Raw genomic sequence first — 19,397 nt, forward strand, 5'->3', positions numbered from 1 at the left:
TTTGGACATCATCTGGCTCCCACGGCCCCTTGCTGCCCCGCTGCATCATGGGAGACCAATCCTTTGGCTCAGCTCCTCTTTAATAGGTTCATGGCTCAGCTGCATCTCATCTTCGGAATAGGTTGAAAGGACAACTCGTACGCTTTAGAAAGGAACTGATAAGTACCACGCGGTTCATAATGAAACTTATTATGAAGAGCATCATCATTAGGTATTATCAATGTTGTTCTTGGTGTTCTTTATGCTATTTTAATTGTCCCCCCCCCTATATCCATAACTTGTGTGTCAGAGAAGTCACTGAACCACAGCCATTATTCCGTCTGAGATGTAATTCCATTGTGCGTGTGCTTGTCATCCTCATACCCGCAGAGCAACGACCTTTAGTTGGATATGAGAAAAACTCTCTCGGGCTGCCAAGCATTTTCTCTCCCTTCAGTGGAAGCAACACTATTCTGATAATTAATTGCCTGCGTGTCACATATCCTTTGGAATTATATTTTTATTTTTATTGTACAAAGAGATTTTTGAGTTAATTAGCAAGACAAATTGTTTATCAGATGTAACCTTGTGACCTTACAGCTGCATTCTCACCGTGTCCGGCGACTCCAATTAGTGGCTTTAATAATGTAGGATGCGCCGAGCTAAACTACCTGATTACTTTGTAAAAAAATAACCATGCTCCCTTAGCTGTCCATGTAGTAGCTTGTTGTCATCAATCAGCGGTTGGAGATTGGATACAATCTTTAACGATCAGATTGGATACAATTACAATGTTTGAAACTGTTTTAATTACGTTTTTTAAAAACGGCCAGAGACAACAGACAACCCTATACGAGTGAAGGTGAGGTCATCACGTACAGTGGATTACACTTGATTTTGGATTGACACTATTTCAACAGCCGCAAATACCAATTATATATATCGCTCTCAATTTTTTACTTCGTCAAGGAAACTCTCTCGCTCTCTCTCAGACTCACTCTATCTTTGTGTTTCTGTCTCCCTTATCTTGTCGATAATGACTCCCATGTAAATATTTATTTTGCAACGTTCCATTCCAAAACGTAATGCTCTTATAACCGTGCAATAGATCGTCCCGTTAAGAGGTTATCATGACAGCAGCTGGCCGTTTCTCATCATGCATGATCAAAAAACATCCGCAGTTCTACAGCAGGAATGTGTCACATGTCGTCAGCGATAGCTTTTTTTTTTTTTTGAACCAACCGACGCTTATTATCCACTTCTCCAAATATTAAAATACTCCACTGGCGATTGAGGTTCGCACCATTAATTGCATCGACCGAACAGAACAAGGTGAGTCATCTCTGCAGTTTCATTTTGCTAAGGGCACCGCAGCTACCCATCCAACCGCACTAAAGGCTTACTAGGAGCGGATTGCAGACGTGTGGGTTCATCACATGTGAGCTGCAATGGATATTGTGGGGGAGAAAAAAGCAATTAAACCCCTGTAGTGTCCTTAGATCCGTGATGAGAGAGTGAACAACAATCAGTATGCTATACGGCGTGCGCCCGGGAAGAGGCAAGGAGAGCTTGTGCGATGTTTGGGGAAGCCCTTATAAGGCTGCAGGGAGGAGGAGGCCCGCCGTGTAGCGCGCGCTGGATTCTACGTTCTGATGGTCTCCCCCGTAGGCACATGGCTTCTCATGTCTCCTTCTGCTGTTGTTTGGGTTTAGTAGAAGCCCAATCAGCGCCAGCGTGTCAGCCAGGATGTCGCCCACTGAAGATGATGAAGATGACGATACTTTTTCAATTTTGCAAGGATATTCAACTGTTTGTATTGTATTTTAGTAGTTTTATAGTTGTGTTTGTTCTTTGAAGGTACATCTGAGTGTTTTGCTTAGCATAAGGTAAAAGGACAGTTAAACTCTTTGTATATAATTTACTTATTTTACTAATTAAAGGCACCCAGTGCAACTTTATGTAAACATTCAATGAAAAATAAACATTCAATTTCTAGTCTTTTTTACACGTAGTAAGTTTCAATAACTCCATACCATTACATATCGACATTCAAGGAGCAAAGATGAGACGTCGTTGTGTGGTGAGAACTGATAGAAAATCGTAAACAACAACAATCGCCGGTGGGGAGAAGCCATTTTTCCATTGACTGGAAGCCTGCTTTATTTATTGTAGGTTACAAAAAATAAAGAAAATGGCGGCATTGTTGTTGTTATCGATTTTCTATCAGTTCTCACCACACAACGACGTCTCATCTTTGCTGCTTGAATGTCGGTATGTAATGGTGTGGAGTTATTGAAACTTACTACGTGTAAAAAAGACTAGAAATTGAATGTTTATTTTTAAGCCTCGAAAGTTGCACTGGGTGCCTTTAAACTTATGGTTCAATGCATGCTTGAAAAAAAGTTAGGAAGAAAGCTGAGATCCTAATGACAGGTTTTTCTTCAGGAAATCTTCAAACCCTTTTGACTATGAGCAAGGTTCTGAAGCTCATAATTAAAAGTTATCAAGCAAAGGGAAGATGAACTTCATCGGTACATCTGGTGTTCAGATTCTAATGATGCCCAGCCATATTAATCCAATGTAATGGTCTCTCTCTAGCGTCATTAGAAAGACGTTCTGAAAGACTCTGACTCAATCCCCTCACAACGTCAGATCGTTCATTTTTTTCAGGGTAATATTGGGAACACAACATCCTGTTACTCTCAAAAGGAAAGAATTGACGCAGATCAGAATAGTGGAAGTAAAGTTAGGTTGGATTGAAGGCTTAGGATACAGGTTACATGGTAAGACTTGAAAGTTATGGTAAATTAATTAACCATAAAACATAATTGAATGCAGGTATAAGCATTATTATAACCTAAGCATAGGGTGAGTGGGTAAGGGTTAACCCCACTAACACTTAATGAATACTAGAGAATTATTTATTTATATAGCTGTAAATAAACATATTAGTTAATGCTTATTACGGTATTAACTAATGTTTGTGATGAATAAATGAACCTTTATAGTTAAGTGTTACCTATGGCGACACATTAGTGCCATAATTCACTAACGTGATAAAAGATGCATTCGGGCGTATTATATTATTCCACATGCGTGGATATTAACTGCGAGCGCGCAAATGATCTCTGCGTGCGCAAAACAGCCTCTCGCGCGCGCAAATTACCACAGCGCGCGCAAAACAGCCTCTCGCGCGCGCAAAACCTCTCGCGAAAGATGTTTTTACGCTCTCGCTCAAATTTAATTTTGGCACTATGGGGGAGGGAACCAAGGCAGGGCGGGCTTTCCTATGATTGGCCGTTTCTGATGCGCGATATTTGATTGACAGCCCTCCTCAGCCCTCCTCTCATTCAATTCTGAATTGTACAGTAAATGGCTGAAACGATAGTTACGTATTGTAACTCCAGATTCTATGAGTATAGGCGCAGCCTTTTAAGTGTCGGCCTCATTGTCCTTTAAATAGCTGAAGAAAAGCTGTTTATTTGGAGCAGAACGTCCGCCGGCGCCCGACTATATCTGCGAAATGCGGACGTTGTTGAGGCACGCCGCACGCGGACGTAATTGAGGCCCACGCTGTTGGTGGTCGGGGATTACAAAATGTTCAGTGCTACGGCTCACGCCTAGGGATAACCCAATAGCGATAGCCTTAAAAGGCTGCGCCTATACTCATAGAATCTAGAGTTACAATAAGTAACTATCGTTTCAGCCATTTACTGTACAATTCAGAATTGAATGAGAGGAGGGCTGAGGAGGGCTGTCAATCAAATATCGCGCATCAGAAACGGCCAATCATAGGAAAGCCCGCCCTGCCTTGGTTCCCTCCCCCATAGTGCCAAAATTAAATTCGAGCGAGAGCCCACCGGGGATGTCCCCGGTATTCCCGATGGCCAGTCCGCCCCTGGTTGGCTTGCTCATGGATGTGTGACAGTTATCATGCTTACAGAGGGAACACATATTGATGATCTCTGTTGGATCTAACAGTATTATTTGACATCCATTAGATGGATTCTTGCATTCTTAATGTTATGTATCTGCAAAAATACTTTGGAGCGATCAAAATTCTTCATCAAACCCTGGGTGCACTGATGAAACAAGCTTTACTGAGAAGTAGTTCAGGGCAAAATTCTTCACTATGATGCTAGTTTGTATGCATGGCAACAAGTAAAATAACTATCCACTTCTATTCTGCTTTGCCAGGCAGGACCCGTCACCCGTCATCGACTCATCGAAATTAAATCTTTGTTAATGTATGCTGCTCAATAATGCCTAATTTATTGTGACCAACAATCGATTGTCTTATCAGGGTCTCCCACAGCTGTCTATAGGCGGGGCTCAGTGCCTCCGCCAAATGAGTGACCTCCTCTACGGACAAATTCACTCTTCACAATAGGCTGATAATATATAAGACGATGACAGAGGAGAATTGAACCATCATCATCTTGTTCTGGGTCCTGCAGGCCATGTTGCGGTTATTTGTATGTGGCACAGAGCAGCGCCGCTGAGCCTCTTCATCTACGGGTTCAGCCTGAGAGCACACTCTTGATGTAGCGATCTTGACATTGCTTCGCGGGATCAGGCGGAAGAAGCGAGAGCAGCTGCCTCTCCTCTCCTCTCTGTGAGCCCCAATCTCTGGACGCAGAAGAGTTGTGACGCACAGGTCGAGGGCGGGGGAGACCGGTCTGAGATCTGCCCGTGCCAAAATGCAGCCGCAGCCGCCATCAACACGCCTTGCATCCATTTCGTCCGACTTTAGATTCCATTATCGACTGGAAGAGTTCTGAATACAGTTTAATTAGTGGCTCCCATTGGCCAAGGTGGTTGAGCTTGAAGCGTGGGCAGCTATCGATCACTATTTCCTGAACATTTGAATCAGAAGAAAACCAGTGGGGTCTAAATCAGCTCTGACCAGGGGCTTTCCCCAGCATTTTCGGTAGTAGCAACATCAGGGGTAGTGGAAGAGGTGGTCTTGCATGACCGATTTTAGATTCATATGTAAGTCTGATGGCAGACTTTACTCTTCACTTTCTTTTTCTGCATTTTTGTTAACACCGACCATGTTGCTGTAGACACGGATCTTCAAAATGCCTACTTGGCTAAATCAATCTCAACCATCAGTAGCAAACTGTAAATTGTCCAAAGGTTTCATATCAACATCCTACAGGCTGCAGAAATGCATTTATAAATAGTTTTAGTCAGTTCGTTTTCTCGGTGGAATATCTCCATAATGAAGGCTTAACTCTGCTCCTTGCAGTTTCTGATTTCCAGCCCAGGCTCTGTGCTGTCCTCCCAGAGATGCTCTGTTATGACATGTTAGAACTGTTGGATCTGAGCTTATGGAAGAGGTAACCAGATAATAATCATCTGGGAACACTCTGACTCGCATATATCACATCACCCACGACTGAGGAGGACTTGCCAACTAAGCCCTTGAAGTACTGATCAAAGCAACGTTCTTCACCATAGGAGGGATAGTTTGGGTAAGGTTGTCTTCGGTCTTGAGAAAAAGGGATTTTTCCTTGAGAGGATGTTGGAAGTACACAAGCATTTATAGGCTTTTGAGGTTGCACTCATCATGGGCTCACATATGTGGTGAGATCCACAAACAGTAACTTATTTGGTAGATGTTGTGATTTATGAAAGATACATATTTTCTATATATCCTTAATCGCTGTTGCTTTAACAGCAATGTAGTTAAATGTTGGTGACTACATTTTGCGTACCTTAAAGTCATCCTGTTGGTTGGAAGATGGTAGTTTATAGATATTAGATAAACATAGCAAAGATGAAAAGTCAAAAGTCACTACTTCCTGACGTGAATACAATGAAGCTAGCAGGTGTTTTTGCATCAGATCTTTTACAACGGGAATCAATGTGCTGGATATTCGGCTTTAGATGTGTACAATACAACCCACAATCTTTGTAAATATTCAGAGCCAGTGTTTAGGTTTTAAAAATAATATGATCATTGATTTATTGATATAAATCCTCTCAATGCATCTGTGACAAAGAGATTCTATTTGATGATTAAATTAAACCTTCATGTTTTTTGCCATTAATGGCAGCCATTCCATAGTGATCTGACGTCCTTCACAAAGCAGCACAAAGATGATCCTATTGTCCAGAGAATGCAGTACGATCCATGAATGCCTTAATACTCCTTTGGACGTTTTCAATTTCAGATGTTACGTTGCCATAGTGACCGGTTTGGAAGGCGTGCTTTTCGTGCCTACTCAGTGGCTTGTTAGGCCCATCTCCAGGGGCTGTAAAACGGTAGGGACCAGTCTTTTGATTTTTCATGTGAAAGGATTCTCACAATTATAACTTAATGCACTGATAGTTTTGCTAAACTCGGTGTACTTTTTGTCCAATTGGATTTGGTAAATCGCTGTTATTTTCTGCCCAAATTAAGGATCCCCGTTATTCAAATTATGATCTATCTATGCGATTGACCAAAAATGTTATACCTTATGTTTAAAACCATTATTAAAACTAGGACAGCCATCTGGCAACACATGTCATACACTAAATGAAGATAGCTCCATTTTGATGTATCACTTGGTTTATCCAAACCTTCAACCTCTGGGATTTTCTAGAGACTGGTCTACCCAGAGACCCTTCTTCGTTGTCCCCAATTGGATTGGGAACTGTAGTTTTACAATGAGAACCACAGCAGGCATATGGTTTCCTAGCTGTCAGAAGTTCAGAAAGCTAGGAAACCATGGCAACTCGGGTTATGTTTTATCGCCAGGGACCTGGAAATTGTAATTGCTTATGCAGTTTCTCAGACATTATCAGGTGTTCAAAATGTGCTGTTTGCGACTGCATTCGTCTTCAATCATCGCACTATTAGCCCTATTACCACTATTACTATTAATACTACTCCTTAACAATATCACCAGAACTGTAGTTAAAGTCTGACACAGTTCCCGCTCATTCTGACACAATATCAACACCGCTACACATTCTTTTGACAAATAAATATTTAATATTTTATTCAACATTTATTTTATTACCACACATTATATGTGTTGCTGATGTAGGGCCCAAAGGATTCCTCTTCATGTTTTTGAATTGAAAGGACTATCTTATAGTATTTTGAATGGTTCAATGTAGATTGTACCCATATAAGTGCAGCAGTTAAATCCAATTTTTTGGGATTATCTAACGCTATATCATCATGTATGTCTGTATGAAGTTGCTTAATAGGCACAGGGCTGACATTCCATTATAATCAGACCAGCTTTAAGTCCACCACCAACTGGAAACATGCTTTACATGTACGTATATTTATGTACATCTATGTGTTGCCTGTCTCGTTAGGGCTACCTATACATCATCCCTTTATCATCACCTTACTCAGATGGCTGAAGGCGACGCCTGGCGATGCCTTTGTGGTTCATAGCGTCTCACAATGTTCTCTGCTGTCAGGTTTGATGTCATGCCCCCCCCCCCCCCCCCCTGCTGTTCCTGCTTCTCTTTCACTGTCCCTCTATCGCCCTCTCCCACTCTCTGACTCGCTCTCACCAAACAACAAACACTTTTGTCCACACACGCTCTCTGTCATACACACACACACACACACACACACACACACACACACACACACACACACACACACACACACACACACACACACACACACACACACACACACACACACACACACACACACACACACACACACACACACACACACACACACAGACACACAGATATCTCCCTTCATCAGGATAACGTCATTAGTTATAAGCGAAAAATTGTTGATATTATTTCATTATATCTTTTACTATTAACACAGCAGACTATTTTGTCATTTAGTTTGTCAGGTGCTATTATAAATCCGCTGCATGTCAACAGGGAGCAGGTAAGAGATGATCATCTTGGTCAAAGATGCTTAAAATAAGCCTACATAGGTAGACAATTTTCTATAGACAAATACTGTATTAACGTATTCAGTGCATATGTCTGGCCCAGGCTTCCTGTAACCACCCCTTAAAGAAGCCTGCCTGGCTCCTCAGACTGCAATCTAGGACGGCGTGCTCTTCATAATGCAATCACGTCCTTACCATATTCAATCACCGGGGATTAACCTCCACGTATTTGTTATTCCACCTCAAACTTCTCATTGTTTTTGGGCGTACTAAGGCGTGTCCCACGTGTTGTCCCTGAATCTTTTCTATACCGTTCCTAATCTCTATACGTCCTTCCTTAATGAAATTATAAATCAATTTAAATAAATCATAATAGAATTTTTCCTAAGACCAACAGTGCTAGTGTGGATTAGCCTTGTTCTCTTGCTTTCCTGATGGAGCAGAGAGGCGTCCTTTACCATGTCCTCTGGCCTCTGGTGCAGCCAAGCTATTTGTCTGCCTTAGATCTGATCTGCCGTGTGTCTGCGGAGGTTAGCAGTGGAGCCCGCCAAAGTGACGGCAGGGGCTATCTTATTTATAAGGCCTGTTCTATTCCTAAAGGAAACTCTAAATGCTTCACTAATCGAACAGTACGACAAATAAAACATCTCGTTAAATAATGTCTGACATGTCGGAGGACTTGAGGACTAGACATGGTGGAGGTAGGGTTCCATGTGGAATTACAATGTATTGTGTACAGCGGGCTCCTCCGGTCTGGTGGGCTCCCAGTGAGGAGAGCAGCCTTGTGTAGTCCCAGCCCAGAGCTGTCCCCTCACGGCGGGCTCATTATCGGTTCATTGCACCAGAGCTCAATTTTAATGCTATTTGCTTGCATGGGTATTACCGCATCAAACATCAGCAAAATAGGTTAATCCCAATTTCATGTCTTGTAATCCTTTGTTGATAAAGCTTTTATTTAGTGGAGGGCTATGGAGACAATGTGTTGATGAGTACCTTCCTTTTGGAGATCTATGTTCCATGGCTGTTTCTCAAAGTCGAATAAAAGTTGGATTTTATAGTTTTATGGTAATATTATATTTTATATATATGTATTGCTTATAAACAGAGTTGAATTGGTTTTAAATGGGGACTAAAACAGCAGTTCATAATAATAAACAATTTTGCCAATAAACAAACAGTGGTAAATGCAATATGTATGTAAATGCAGCTGTTTGTGCTGATTATAAAGACAGAATGTTGTTCAGCAATGGGATGGAGAATGACGTAACCTTTTAAATGATGGTGCAGAACACCCCCCTTACAATCACATACCATAAGCATGGCAATATTAATCACCTTAAGGTTATCACTGCTCCAAACCAACACTTTTACGAGCCATAAAATAATCAATCCCTGATTCCTTCCAGAAAATGAGGTACTGTAAATGTGCACTGTGCAAAATGACCTTGACAAGTAACAACAATATTTATTGGTTAAAGGTGAATTCCTCTCTTTTAGCTGGTGCAGAAATAGGGTCTGCGATCAGCCAATCGGCCCTGAGGGGGAGTTCCCTATAGAATCATAATCACTGTAATGATATCACACAGCTTGGGCCAATCACTTCAACAGGGCCGACCTCTGACCCTCTGTCTTCTCTGATCAAGAGGAGGGCACACGAGCCACAGAGGCCCTAGGGTGCCACGACACCGCTGGATGCGTTCCATCGCCTTTTAAGGTACTCAACTCCCAAAGAGCTACCATTGAGTCCTTGCTAGCAAGACCCTCAGCTTCGGCTGCAGTCCACTATACCCCATCAACTCCAATAGAACAAATGAACTAACAAGCAATAGCATACAATCTTTACCTTAGCTCACAGGTAAAAGTAAAACAGGTGGTGATGTGAATAATTCATGTACATACATTAGAATAGATTGATTTCACTTATATCTGATCTGAGCAGCTGGACGCTGAATCACTAAGCAGATACCACAGTGAAGGGGGATGTCTTATCGATGCAGAAGGAAGGCGTCGTGGTGTTGTGAATACAAGCCTTGTACACGGATCAGGAATGGTAAACATGGGCAGCATAGACAAAAAGGTCAGGATGCACGTGTCGATGCAGTCAGCCAGGCAGCAAGGCAGAGCATGTCTGTGCTATGATAGCATCAATGTGATATCCTTTGCCTTACACTTTCTATAATCATGAGGTATGTGGTTAGATATATATTTGTAGTATGGACATGAAGAGCCAGCATGTCCATACTACAGGATAAATTTAATAGGATCTTCATATTAAATTGACTTAAAATCTGAAGTGTTAATTCTGTTTAAGGGGTATGATGATGCTGTTGATGGTGATATCATGGTTATTAATATTCTGTGATTAAAAAATGACACATCAAAAATCATAGCCACGCAAATTCTGTCAATCATTTATCCTGATACACTTACGTCCTAATTAATAGCTGGTGTATTTCAACACACAGGAACAGAGTGGAGCATCTGGCACAGTGAGCCAGCAAAGTTCAAGCGTTTATATTCATATTCATGAAATACCAAGCAAATGCACGCATGCTCGGGAACAACATTGCATGCATTTAGATGCAAATCGAATGGAAATCATTGTTTTCATGCAAATCTCAGACTGCACACGTTCACTTGGTGGTGACCCACTCTTGAGATCTGTTTGCGGGATGAAGCACCCCTGGCTTCATAATTATAAAAACAGCATTTATTGTTGTTTCAACCAATGCTTGTTTTACTCAGACAATCAGAGTGTTCCCTGAGTGGTCTCCTGTGTGGGGTCCTGCTTTACGCCTCAAGCAGGCCGATGTGGCTGATATCAATATTTATGTGAAGTGAGTTGTCTCACTGTGTCTCTCCCTCTTCATTTGTTTTCTGAATATGCTTTGTCCATAGACCAGAAATGAATACAAGAAATTCACCCACAGAAAAGGAAAACACCCTTAAGTTTTATCTGATTTTTCCTGAGGAGGAAGATACTGTCATTGCCAATGCAGTATTAATGGACGATGCAGGTGGATGGGGCAACGTATATACAGACAGACAGACGGACAGATGGAAGTGCAGATAGATAGACGGACAGACACACAAGAGAATCGATGGACATAGTTGCAGACAGACTTTTACAGACACAAAGGAGAACGGAAGAATGGATGGATGTCGAGACAGACATACAAAGAGGAGCATGGATGGATGGACGTGCAGACAGACAGGTTGATGGATTGATGGAATGGTGGACAAAGGACCTGGAAATGCTTTCCATTAAAATGACATCCTGGATCAAGTTATTCCCCATCTTTATTTGTTTTTCATTATGAGTGGTATGATTGCTCCGGGGGAAATATTATTCACAGACAGATTAACAGTGGATCATCAAACAGTGCTGGGGAGAAATTAATATCTCCTAGATATGTGTTTGGAAACCTAAAGGCGAAAGGAACCCAGGATATTTTACCATCTCACAGCTATTAAATACAAGCACACGTTTTGGTGTTAGGAGTCTTTTAACACTGTGAGTAAAACACTGTCCACACACTTCATGATGCATACATTCAGGCTATTTACATTTTGTTTGGGGAATAGTTCTGAGTTATTTTTATGGGCAATATTGTAATTCTTTGTCAAAATGATAAATACTTATTTTGTTTAATAATTAACCCTTTGTATCAAAATTCTTAACTGAGTTGTATTTTGGGCAGAGAATAATAAAAAAGGAATCAAACTGCAGTGGAGACTCCAGGCAGGCTGCCTCACTCGCTGGTTGGTTTGACGCCATGGGGAATACCGTGACATGACATTCAAATAATTCACACCGCATTTACATTCAATGCTAAGGGACAATCTTCTTCCCAGAGCAGAGAGCATTATGGGTAAGTATGTCTGACGCTAAGGAAAGGTTAATAAGAATAATCCAAATTTGGAACTTTGTAAAGCACTATTCTCAGATACTAAAATACCCTCAACATCCATTTTAATAATATATATGACCAAAGCCCGGGTTATATTAAAAGGATTGTTGTGTCGGTTCCTTCATGGCAGGCTACGCATGAGTGCTGCCTTGCCTTGCCATGAACAATTGAAAAGACACATTCTTGTGTTCCAAATATCCCCTTCACAATATCTGACATTATGAACTGTATCTGACTGTAAAGGGAGAAACTGACAACTAAAGGCATCGTTAGTAATATGGGCCTCCGCCTTTTGAAACACGACATCAAACAATGGTTGCAACTTCCGATTATTCCGAGGACCCTAGGTTGTGTGAAGTCAGCCAACGCACTCATCTCTTCCTCCACCTCCTGCTCCAGCCCCCCTCCTCCGTCTCCCACTGCCTACGCATGGCAGCTTTCTTTAACGTCAGGGATCCTCTTTTAAGTAAACTTCTTCTTACAGGGCCTCTTCTTCTCAGTGATTTTGTATTCAGCCCGACTTCCTAAATACCTTCCAGTGACCGCCATGCGTGTGAGCCTTCGCTCTGCTCCAACCAAACACTGTCAAAGCCGTCCCCTTATGTTGTTTGGAAAGACAGCAAAAATGTGACACCGCCCTACTCCACTGAGAGGTTGTGGTGGTCGTCTGCCAGTCCGTCTGTACACATTTTAATCTCAGTTTTTGTCCATAGTTCAGTCTTTATGTCAATGTCATTATTTTGAATCCACCTAAATAGGAGGCGTCTACTTTGGGCGCCGACGTTCAGACTGAAGAAGGCCTTGGGGAAACAGGGATGAGACGGGCTTCATGATGAAAGCATGTGTGGGAAGAAGAAGGACTAGGGAGGAAGAGGAAGAGGAAGGGATAACGACTACTGGTCAAAGGCCACGTCACCAAGGCTTCTCAGAAAATATTAACCACCGTCCTCTTTCTTTGCTCCCTTTCTTCTCCTCCAACCTCTCCGTAGCCCTGCAATTATAAAATCCTTTAGCACTAAGCCCCCTCTCCCCCCTAACTCCATTGTGCCTTATGCTGTAACTGAAACCCCTCTGCCGCCATTTCATTGCAGGCAGCGTAGGCGTGGGTGGACGATTTTTAATCACTCCCTAAAGTGATTAACCCTGTCAAATTGTACTTATACTAATCACTAATACAAATATTCACATTTAACGTCATGGTTTCTTTGTGTTACGTCGGGTATTTGTGCTGTTCTGGGGCCGTATTCACAAAGGATCTTAGGGCTAAAAGTAGGTCCTAACTGGCGAATTTAGGAGTAACTCCTAAAAATAATGGGCGTGTCACTCTTAAATTTAGGACTCCTAACTTTTTTCACTAAGAGCAATTCACAAAGTATTTTAGGACTAAAAGTAGCACCTAAGTCTAGGAGAGCTTAAAAGTCCTCAAGAGGACTCCTAAGTAAGACCTATTCACAAAGAATCTTAAAATGCCTGCAAGACGAAATGTTAGGGTATTCAATTTATTGTGGAGTTAATGCGCGATGCAATAACATCCCCGACTAACAGGAATAATCCGATTAGTCCCGAAATAAAATGTTATAAAAATTATAAATTATAAAAAAATATATATAACTTATAAAAAATAAAAATAATTGCGCCATCAAAAGACGAGGACGTGTTCGTCAATAGGAAGAAAGTGCATTCCATCAACACGCAGGTTGTTTTTGATGCAAATTTTAACATAGCCTACTGGATGTTGTTGCAAAGTGGCCTGGATCTTCAGCTACCCATGATTCGCGCATTTTAATGGTGAGCGGTCTGAGGCAGCTTTTTGAGATGTAGTTGGGTGTCACTTGCTGGGTGACAGTGACTATCCATGCAAGACGTGGCTCTAGACACCCTACCTCAATTCACAACCGGGAGCACAGTTAAAGTGTAACATGTAAGTGATTACGCAGATAACGTATAGTCCTATGCGTAAAACACATCGTATTGGCTCTTTGCGAGCACACAAACATACACGAAATGTTGTGGAGAGAGGAATTGGGCAGATGAAACGTCGGTTTCATGTCCTCCACGGCGAAATACGCCTCACCCCAGAGAGGGCAAGCACAGTAGGCTAATCACTGTATGTGCCATTCTACACAACCTCTGCAAGCGGAGGAACATTCCACAGCCAGACGATGATGATGATGATGATGATGATGGCGATCAACATTACAAGGAATTTGGCCGTGTGGAACCGAGTGGACAGGCATTTAGGGATCACTTTGAAAACACATTTTAGGTAAACACCTTGGCACAAATCAGTCAACACTTGGGTAGTTCGTAACATTTATTTTATTTTAGATTTTACGTATTTGTATTGTTTGCTTTCTCTCTCTCTTGAACGTGCAGGCTACAACGTCATTATCGTGGTCTGCACAAAATTGTCATCATGCGTGTATTCTGCTAACTGCACTATAACTACTTAATAGGAATTCATTTCTAGCCTAGGCTATTTCCTTGTTTTTCGGTGATTCAGTGGGCTCGTCTGAACAACCAATCACCGAACTGACCGCTTCTAAACTCGTGCACGAGAATTGACGTAATCCATAGCAACGGCGCGTCACTCTTAGTTCACTCTTTGTGATTTATCCTTAGTAAGAGTAGGTCTCAGCGGCTTTGTGAATAACTTTTAAGAAAAAACTCCTACGTAAAATGTTTTAGCGCGAGTTAGGAGCACTCCTAGCGGTAAGATAAAATGCTTTGTGAATACGGCCCCTGGCTTCGTCCTTTGATTTCCTATGCAGGTCAGAAGTTTGGCGTATCAAGAGTCTAATAAAAATGCACAGCTCCACAGCCTCTTTCATAGAAGGCAACAACATCTGGCATACAGGATAGCCAAGGGTTAGTGATTCAAACAGCTGTTGTTTCCTATTAGCAAGACAGGCAGGGTATGGCTGTAGGGATTGAGATGAAGTGGACTGTGTTCATGTGAACTGTAGTCTGTGTTCTGACGGCCCTCAGATGGCACACTTTCCTCATTAAACGGTTCAACTCCAACCGTGCGAAGAATGCCTCACAGGACAGCGGACGTGAGAGCCAGTGATAAAAGAAGTCAGATGAAATGCCCAGGAAGGTGAGAGCGGGGGAGCTATAACAGTAGCATACCAGTGTTGACTTGTCCCTCAAACGGATATGTCTCAAAATGCTTACAATGTAGCCTATAAAACTAACTGTATGCCATAATTAAAGAGTGTTCTCAACTGTGTGATTTGTTATGATCATTCTTTGATAAGGTTAATGTTATTGTTTTCCTTATTATTTTATGACACACTAAACAATGTAGGGCTGTCCTTGTATAACCTCTAGAATGAAAAACACTTAAGCTGTGCAGGGCAAAATATTAACTGAACTTGGAGGGCATTGTAAGCTACATCTCATATTAATAGTCCTGTCACTCTTAGGCCTGTGTGACTTGATAAATACATAGATAGATCTTCCAAATGAAAGGCGAGGCTCGACAATAAACTCATGTGTGGCATTCTTTAGTCTAATTTAGCCGTGTATTTTCAAAATTTAAGAAAGAAAATGCGCAAATATGGAAATATGGAGCAAATAAACAAAGACAAAAAAAAAGGGAATAAATATTCCATCGCACCACTTGCGAATGAAAGAAGATAAAATGGATCAAAGGAATAAATGAGCACACGGCAGAGCTGAGTTGGGGGGTCCTTGCGGGGCCCCGGGCTGGGGGCCCGGGCTTAGCACACAGCAGAACACACATCAAATGCACAGCATTTATTTCCCAAAGATCACAAGCAAAATTTGCAAAAACCTGAACAACGTTTTTCTGAAAATAAATGAATCATAATTTGCAGCCTCTTCCCAATTAACATTCTCAACCGAACGTTTGAGAATGTGAATCCATCCACCCTGGCTCCTAGCGTCGCCCCGCGTTTGTTTGAACCTATAATAATTGAATCATTCATAATTTTTAATAGTAGCAGTCCTGTGACAGGAGCCAAACTGCTCCATTGTGACTGAGAGAATCCTGATTGACTAATCATCCAGGAAATCACCTCATGGTCTGAACTTAAATTACAGTCAGGCAACATAGCAACATGTTCAGACAACTGCTCAATCAGTGCACCAATACACCAATGCCATTCTTCATCAGGCAACAAACCAGGGGAGTACTAACCCAAGGTTCCCTGAGCTATATCGTGCATAACTTGTTTGCCACCAACAGGGACACTAATGGTGCTTAATTGCATCGTTATAATCTTGTCATTTCCAATTCGTTCAACCCGCTAATACAACAGTTAAGTTTGGCATCAAACACCCAGCTTGTTTCAGCTGTATCTGCATTTATAATACACAAGAAAAAACAAATGCTGGTAACGTCTAGCAACTTACAACTAATGCCATGATGCTCTGATCTGTCATTTATTCAAGTAGAAACTAATGTTCTAACTTTATATCATCAAGACTCATGAATATACTGAAGCTGCTCTGGTTGGCTGTTCAAACCACGGTGGTTCCTTGAAACTGAGTGACAGTGTTCAACATCAGTGCTGCTGACCGCTGGACCTCGTAACGTTGATGAGTAAACCTCAGTGGGAGTAAGCCTAAATGACACCTCTGCATCTTAAAGCTGCCGTCGTTACGCCTCATTTGGTCTCTTCGTCTGCGTCAGTGAGTCTGAGCAACAGCGTGGTCCTCCAGATGTGGTGACATCTGGCTTATCTTCTATAATGTGAAGATGTGTTGTGTACAAACAAACATTTAGACGCAAACCTCCTCCATTCCTCCTTCATACATGAACCATGAAACATTTTGGGAAAGACGAAGCATCCATCGACCTGACGTGAGGTTACATACTGGAGAGGTGCATGTGACCTGTAGTGGTGGGTTTGTTGGCTACACAGTAGGGGTCCACACAGGAGTACACTCTGGCCTAAAGAGAGGCGGCCCTTCCTTGGACAGAATGCTTGACGTAATGCGGATCCTCATTGGTTGTGGTGGTCTTTGGGAGGTGGGGCCTGTGGTTCTCCACCCAAGGAGCAGAGGAGGAGTTAAATAGGTTCCTCTTGAGGATCTTGTTGGCTAAAAGGCTGCAGGTCTTCCTGTACTGGTGACGCAGGAGGGAGTACACAAATGGGTCAGTGGCTGCTTTGCTGTAGGCCAGACACTTAGTGAAGACAGCCCAGTGAGGGCTGATGGGCCCATGGTAGAACAGCTCCAGGACTCTGAGTCACCACACAGAGAAGGAAAGACATCCCATGCAAACAAGGTCAATGCAGGATTCATTGGTCAATCAGGGCATGCTTCATGAGTCATGGTAGGTGCAGTGGAACATCTAAAAAAACGTCTTCAAGATTTCACTTATGGTCGATATTATACTTTGATGAAATGCCATGGTTCTATGTTCTTGGATCATATCATGATCATGCAACATTTATTGAAAGGTCAAATTGTTTTAATGGAAAACTATTATGACTTCATGGTGTGCGTTTCATGCTTCCCATTATTTCATGACATTGTGAACCAAGTATTTATGTAGTTAATGTATTCTTCAAAACTCCGTCATTGTTGGCTTTTACAAAGCATCTGCGAATGTTGAATCATTTATTTAGATCTCTCTTTTAATGGCAACACTTTAGCACTTAGCTTCAGGTTAGGATAAAAAAATAACCCTTTACACAAAAAAACAATGCCAATAGAAGCCCAATGTGAACAAAAACACACAATCACACACAAAACCACGCACGCACGCACGCACACACACACACACACACACACACACACACACACACACACACACACACACACACACACACACACACACACACACACACACACACACACACACACACACACACACACACACACACACACACACACACACACACACACACACACACACACACTCAAATGAAAATGAGCTATTCAAAATGCACTCCAGGGTGACAGTTCTGATTCAAACATTAATTCCTTCCTTGTGTCTGGACTTTAGGGTTTAGGCTTAGGGTGCCCAGCCCATAAGCCTGAAGATAATATTTAAATATGAATGACATCAGTTCACTTTTGATCATTGCATATTGAACTGACATATTAAACATTACCGTGGCATATGTATAATCTTTATCATTTATAATATTAATTATTGAAATGATTGCTGAATAATGAAGTCAAACGTATAATATGTTTCGGCTTCATGATTTTAAAAGGTATTCAAACACAAATAAACAAATACACGCCCCCAACACCAACCGACAAGTGGCCACACCAAATTGAGGACTAACTTGTGCTACCTTGTGATGACATAGGGGCTGAAGCAGAGCACAAAGGTGCCAATGAAGGTGCTGATCTTCTTGGTGGCCCTCTGTCTCCTGTGCCTCTGCTCATCCAGACATCTCTGGCGCACGCTGGGGAGGCACAATGGAGTCTGCTTGTTATTGTTTTGGTTACTAAGTAGTAGCAGTCACAGTCGTAGTGTTACACTTTTTATGAATTCATTTTTGGCCTACTACCACTACCTTCTACTACAATGACTACTAGTTCTAACACTACTAATGCTTATACCACTACTGTACTACTAATACTAGGCCTAGGCCTACTACTATTACTAAGACTAATAATAATAACAATAATAAACAACAACAATGGTATTTTATTGAGCACCACGCATAATACAACTATACATTAAATTAAACCATAACACAAGACTACAGTTACAGTGTAGGTCTATGCAATAGGCTGAACTTGAAATTACCTGGGATGGATGTCCACCAGTAGGACGAGCGTCTGCATGGTGATCACGTCGATGCGTTTACAGTGGAACCTGGCCACCTGCAGCACCTTCAGATAGGTGACACACATCACCACCAGGGTGAGCAGGAAGGTGAGAGCGTGCAACACCATGTTGAACGCTATGAAATGCGCTTTGGCGCCGCTCGCTCTGGCGTTGCACAGCGTGCACGAGGCGTAAAGCGGATGGTACCCGAGCCAGGAGAGGCAGGTGGCCACCGTGGAGAAGCAGAGAGAGTGTATCCAGGTGTACCCGAGGGCGATGACTGCATCCCGGTGGCGGATCCGAGAGTGGTAGCTCAGTGGAAACACCACAGCCACCCATCTATCGATGCTCAGCGCGGCCATGGTGAGCATCGAATTGGTGAGGAGAAAAGTGTCGAGAAAACCGACTAACTGACAGAAGACTGTTCCCCCTGGGTGCCCCTTGGTGATCAGCCCCACCACAGTCAGTGGCATGCTGGAAACGCTCAGCAACAGGTTGCAGAAGGTCAAGTTGAGAATGAAAAGCCCGGGAACCTGCTTTCTGATCTGCGGGTCGTACAGAAAGCAGATCAGCACCACCACGTTGGACAGCAACGAAACGACGATGATCACCAAAACAAACACAGAAGCGGCTACGTCCGCTGTTTGCATGTTTAGGAGTGCTCAAAAGTCCCGCTCAGATATTCTGGACGATTTATATGAAAATTCCTGCTAGGAAGTTTCCTCCATTGAAGTGTCCCGTGATGAAAAAGGTCCAACTTGACATCTCAAACATTTTCTTGAAGGAACGGCTCCTTCCAAAAAAGAACTCCAGATAAGATCCCTGTAAGGGAATGGATTGATTATTTTTGGTCTGTAATTTAATTGTTAATAAAAT

The 19,397-nt window shown here is 42.2% G+C and overlaps 1 protein-coding gene across 1 annotated transcript; it reads right to left on the minus strand.

The window, feature by feature from the left end:
• Positions 1 to 16,682: 16,682 nt before the first annotated feature.
• Positions 16,683 to 19,171, minus strand: LOC130405038 (G-protein coupled receptor 26-like). The gene is made up of 3 exons (XM_056609993.1): positions 18,501 to 19,171; positions 18,040 to 18,153; positions 16,683 to 16,974 (listed from the first exon to the last, which is right to left on the minus strand). Exons 1-3 carry the CDS (start codon positions 19,169 to 19,171, stop codon positions 16,683 to 16,685), a joined length of 1,077 nt encoding a protein of 358 aa, XP_056465968.1.
• Between the last annotated feature and the right edge of the window lie 226 nt (positions 19,172 to 19,397).

The sequence above is a fragment of the Gadus chalcogrammus genome, chromosome 15 (genome assembly GCF_026213295.1).
Source record: "Gadus chalcogrammus isolate NIFS_2021 chromosome 15, NIFS_Gcha_1.0, whole genome shotgun sequence".
Taxonomy (NCBI): domain Eukaryota; kingdom Metazoa; phylum Chordata; class Actinopteri; order Gadiformes; family Gadidae; genus Gadus; species Gadus chalcogrammus.

What these genes read in the sequence shown, in the direction of transcription:
- LOC130405038 (XM_056609993.1), bottom strand. Translation starts at nt 19,171, where the DNA reads ATGCAAACAGCGGACGTAGCCGCTTCTGTGTTTGTTTTGGTGATCATC. An exon ending in CTGGTGGACATCCATCCCAG is followed by an intron (nt 18,154 to 18,500) that starts GTAATTTCAAGT and finishes GTGCCTCCCCAG; the next exon opens with CGTGCGCCAGAGATGTCTGG. An exon ending in AGCCCCTATGTCATCACAAG is followed by an intron (nt 16,975 to 18,039) that starts GTAGCACAAGTT and finishes GTGGTGACTCAG; the next exon opens with AGTCCTGGAGCTGTTCTACC.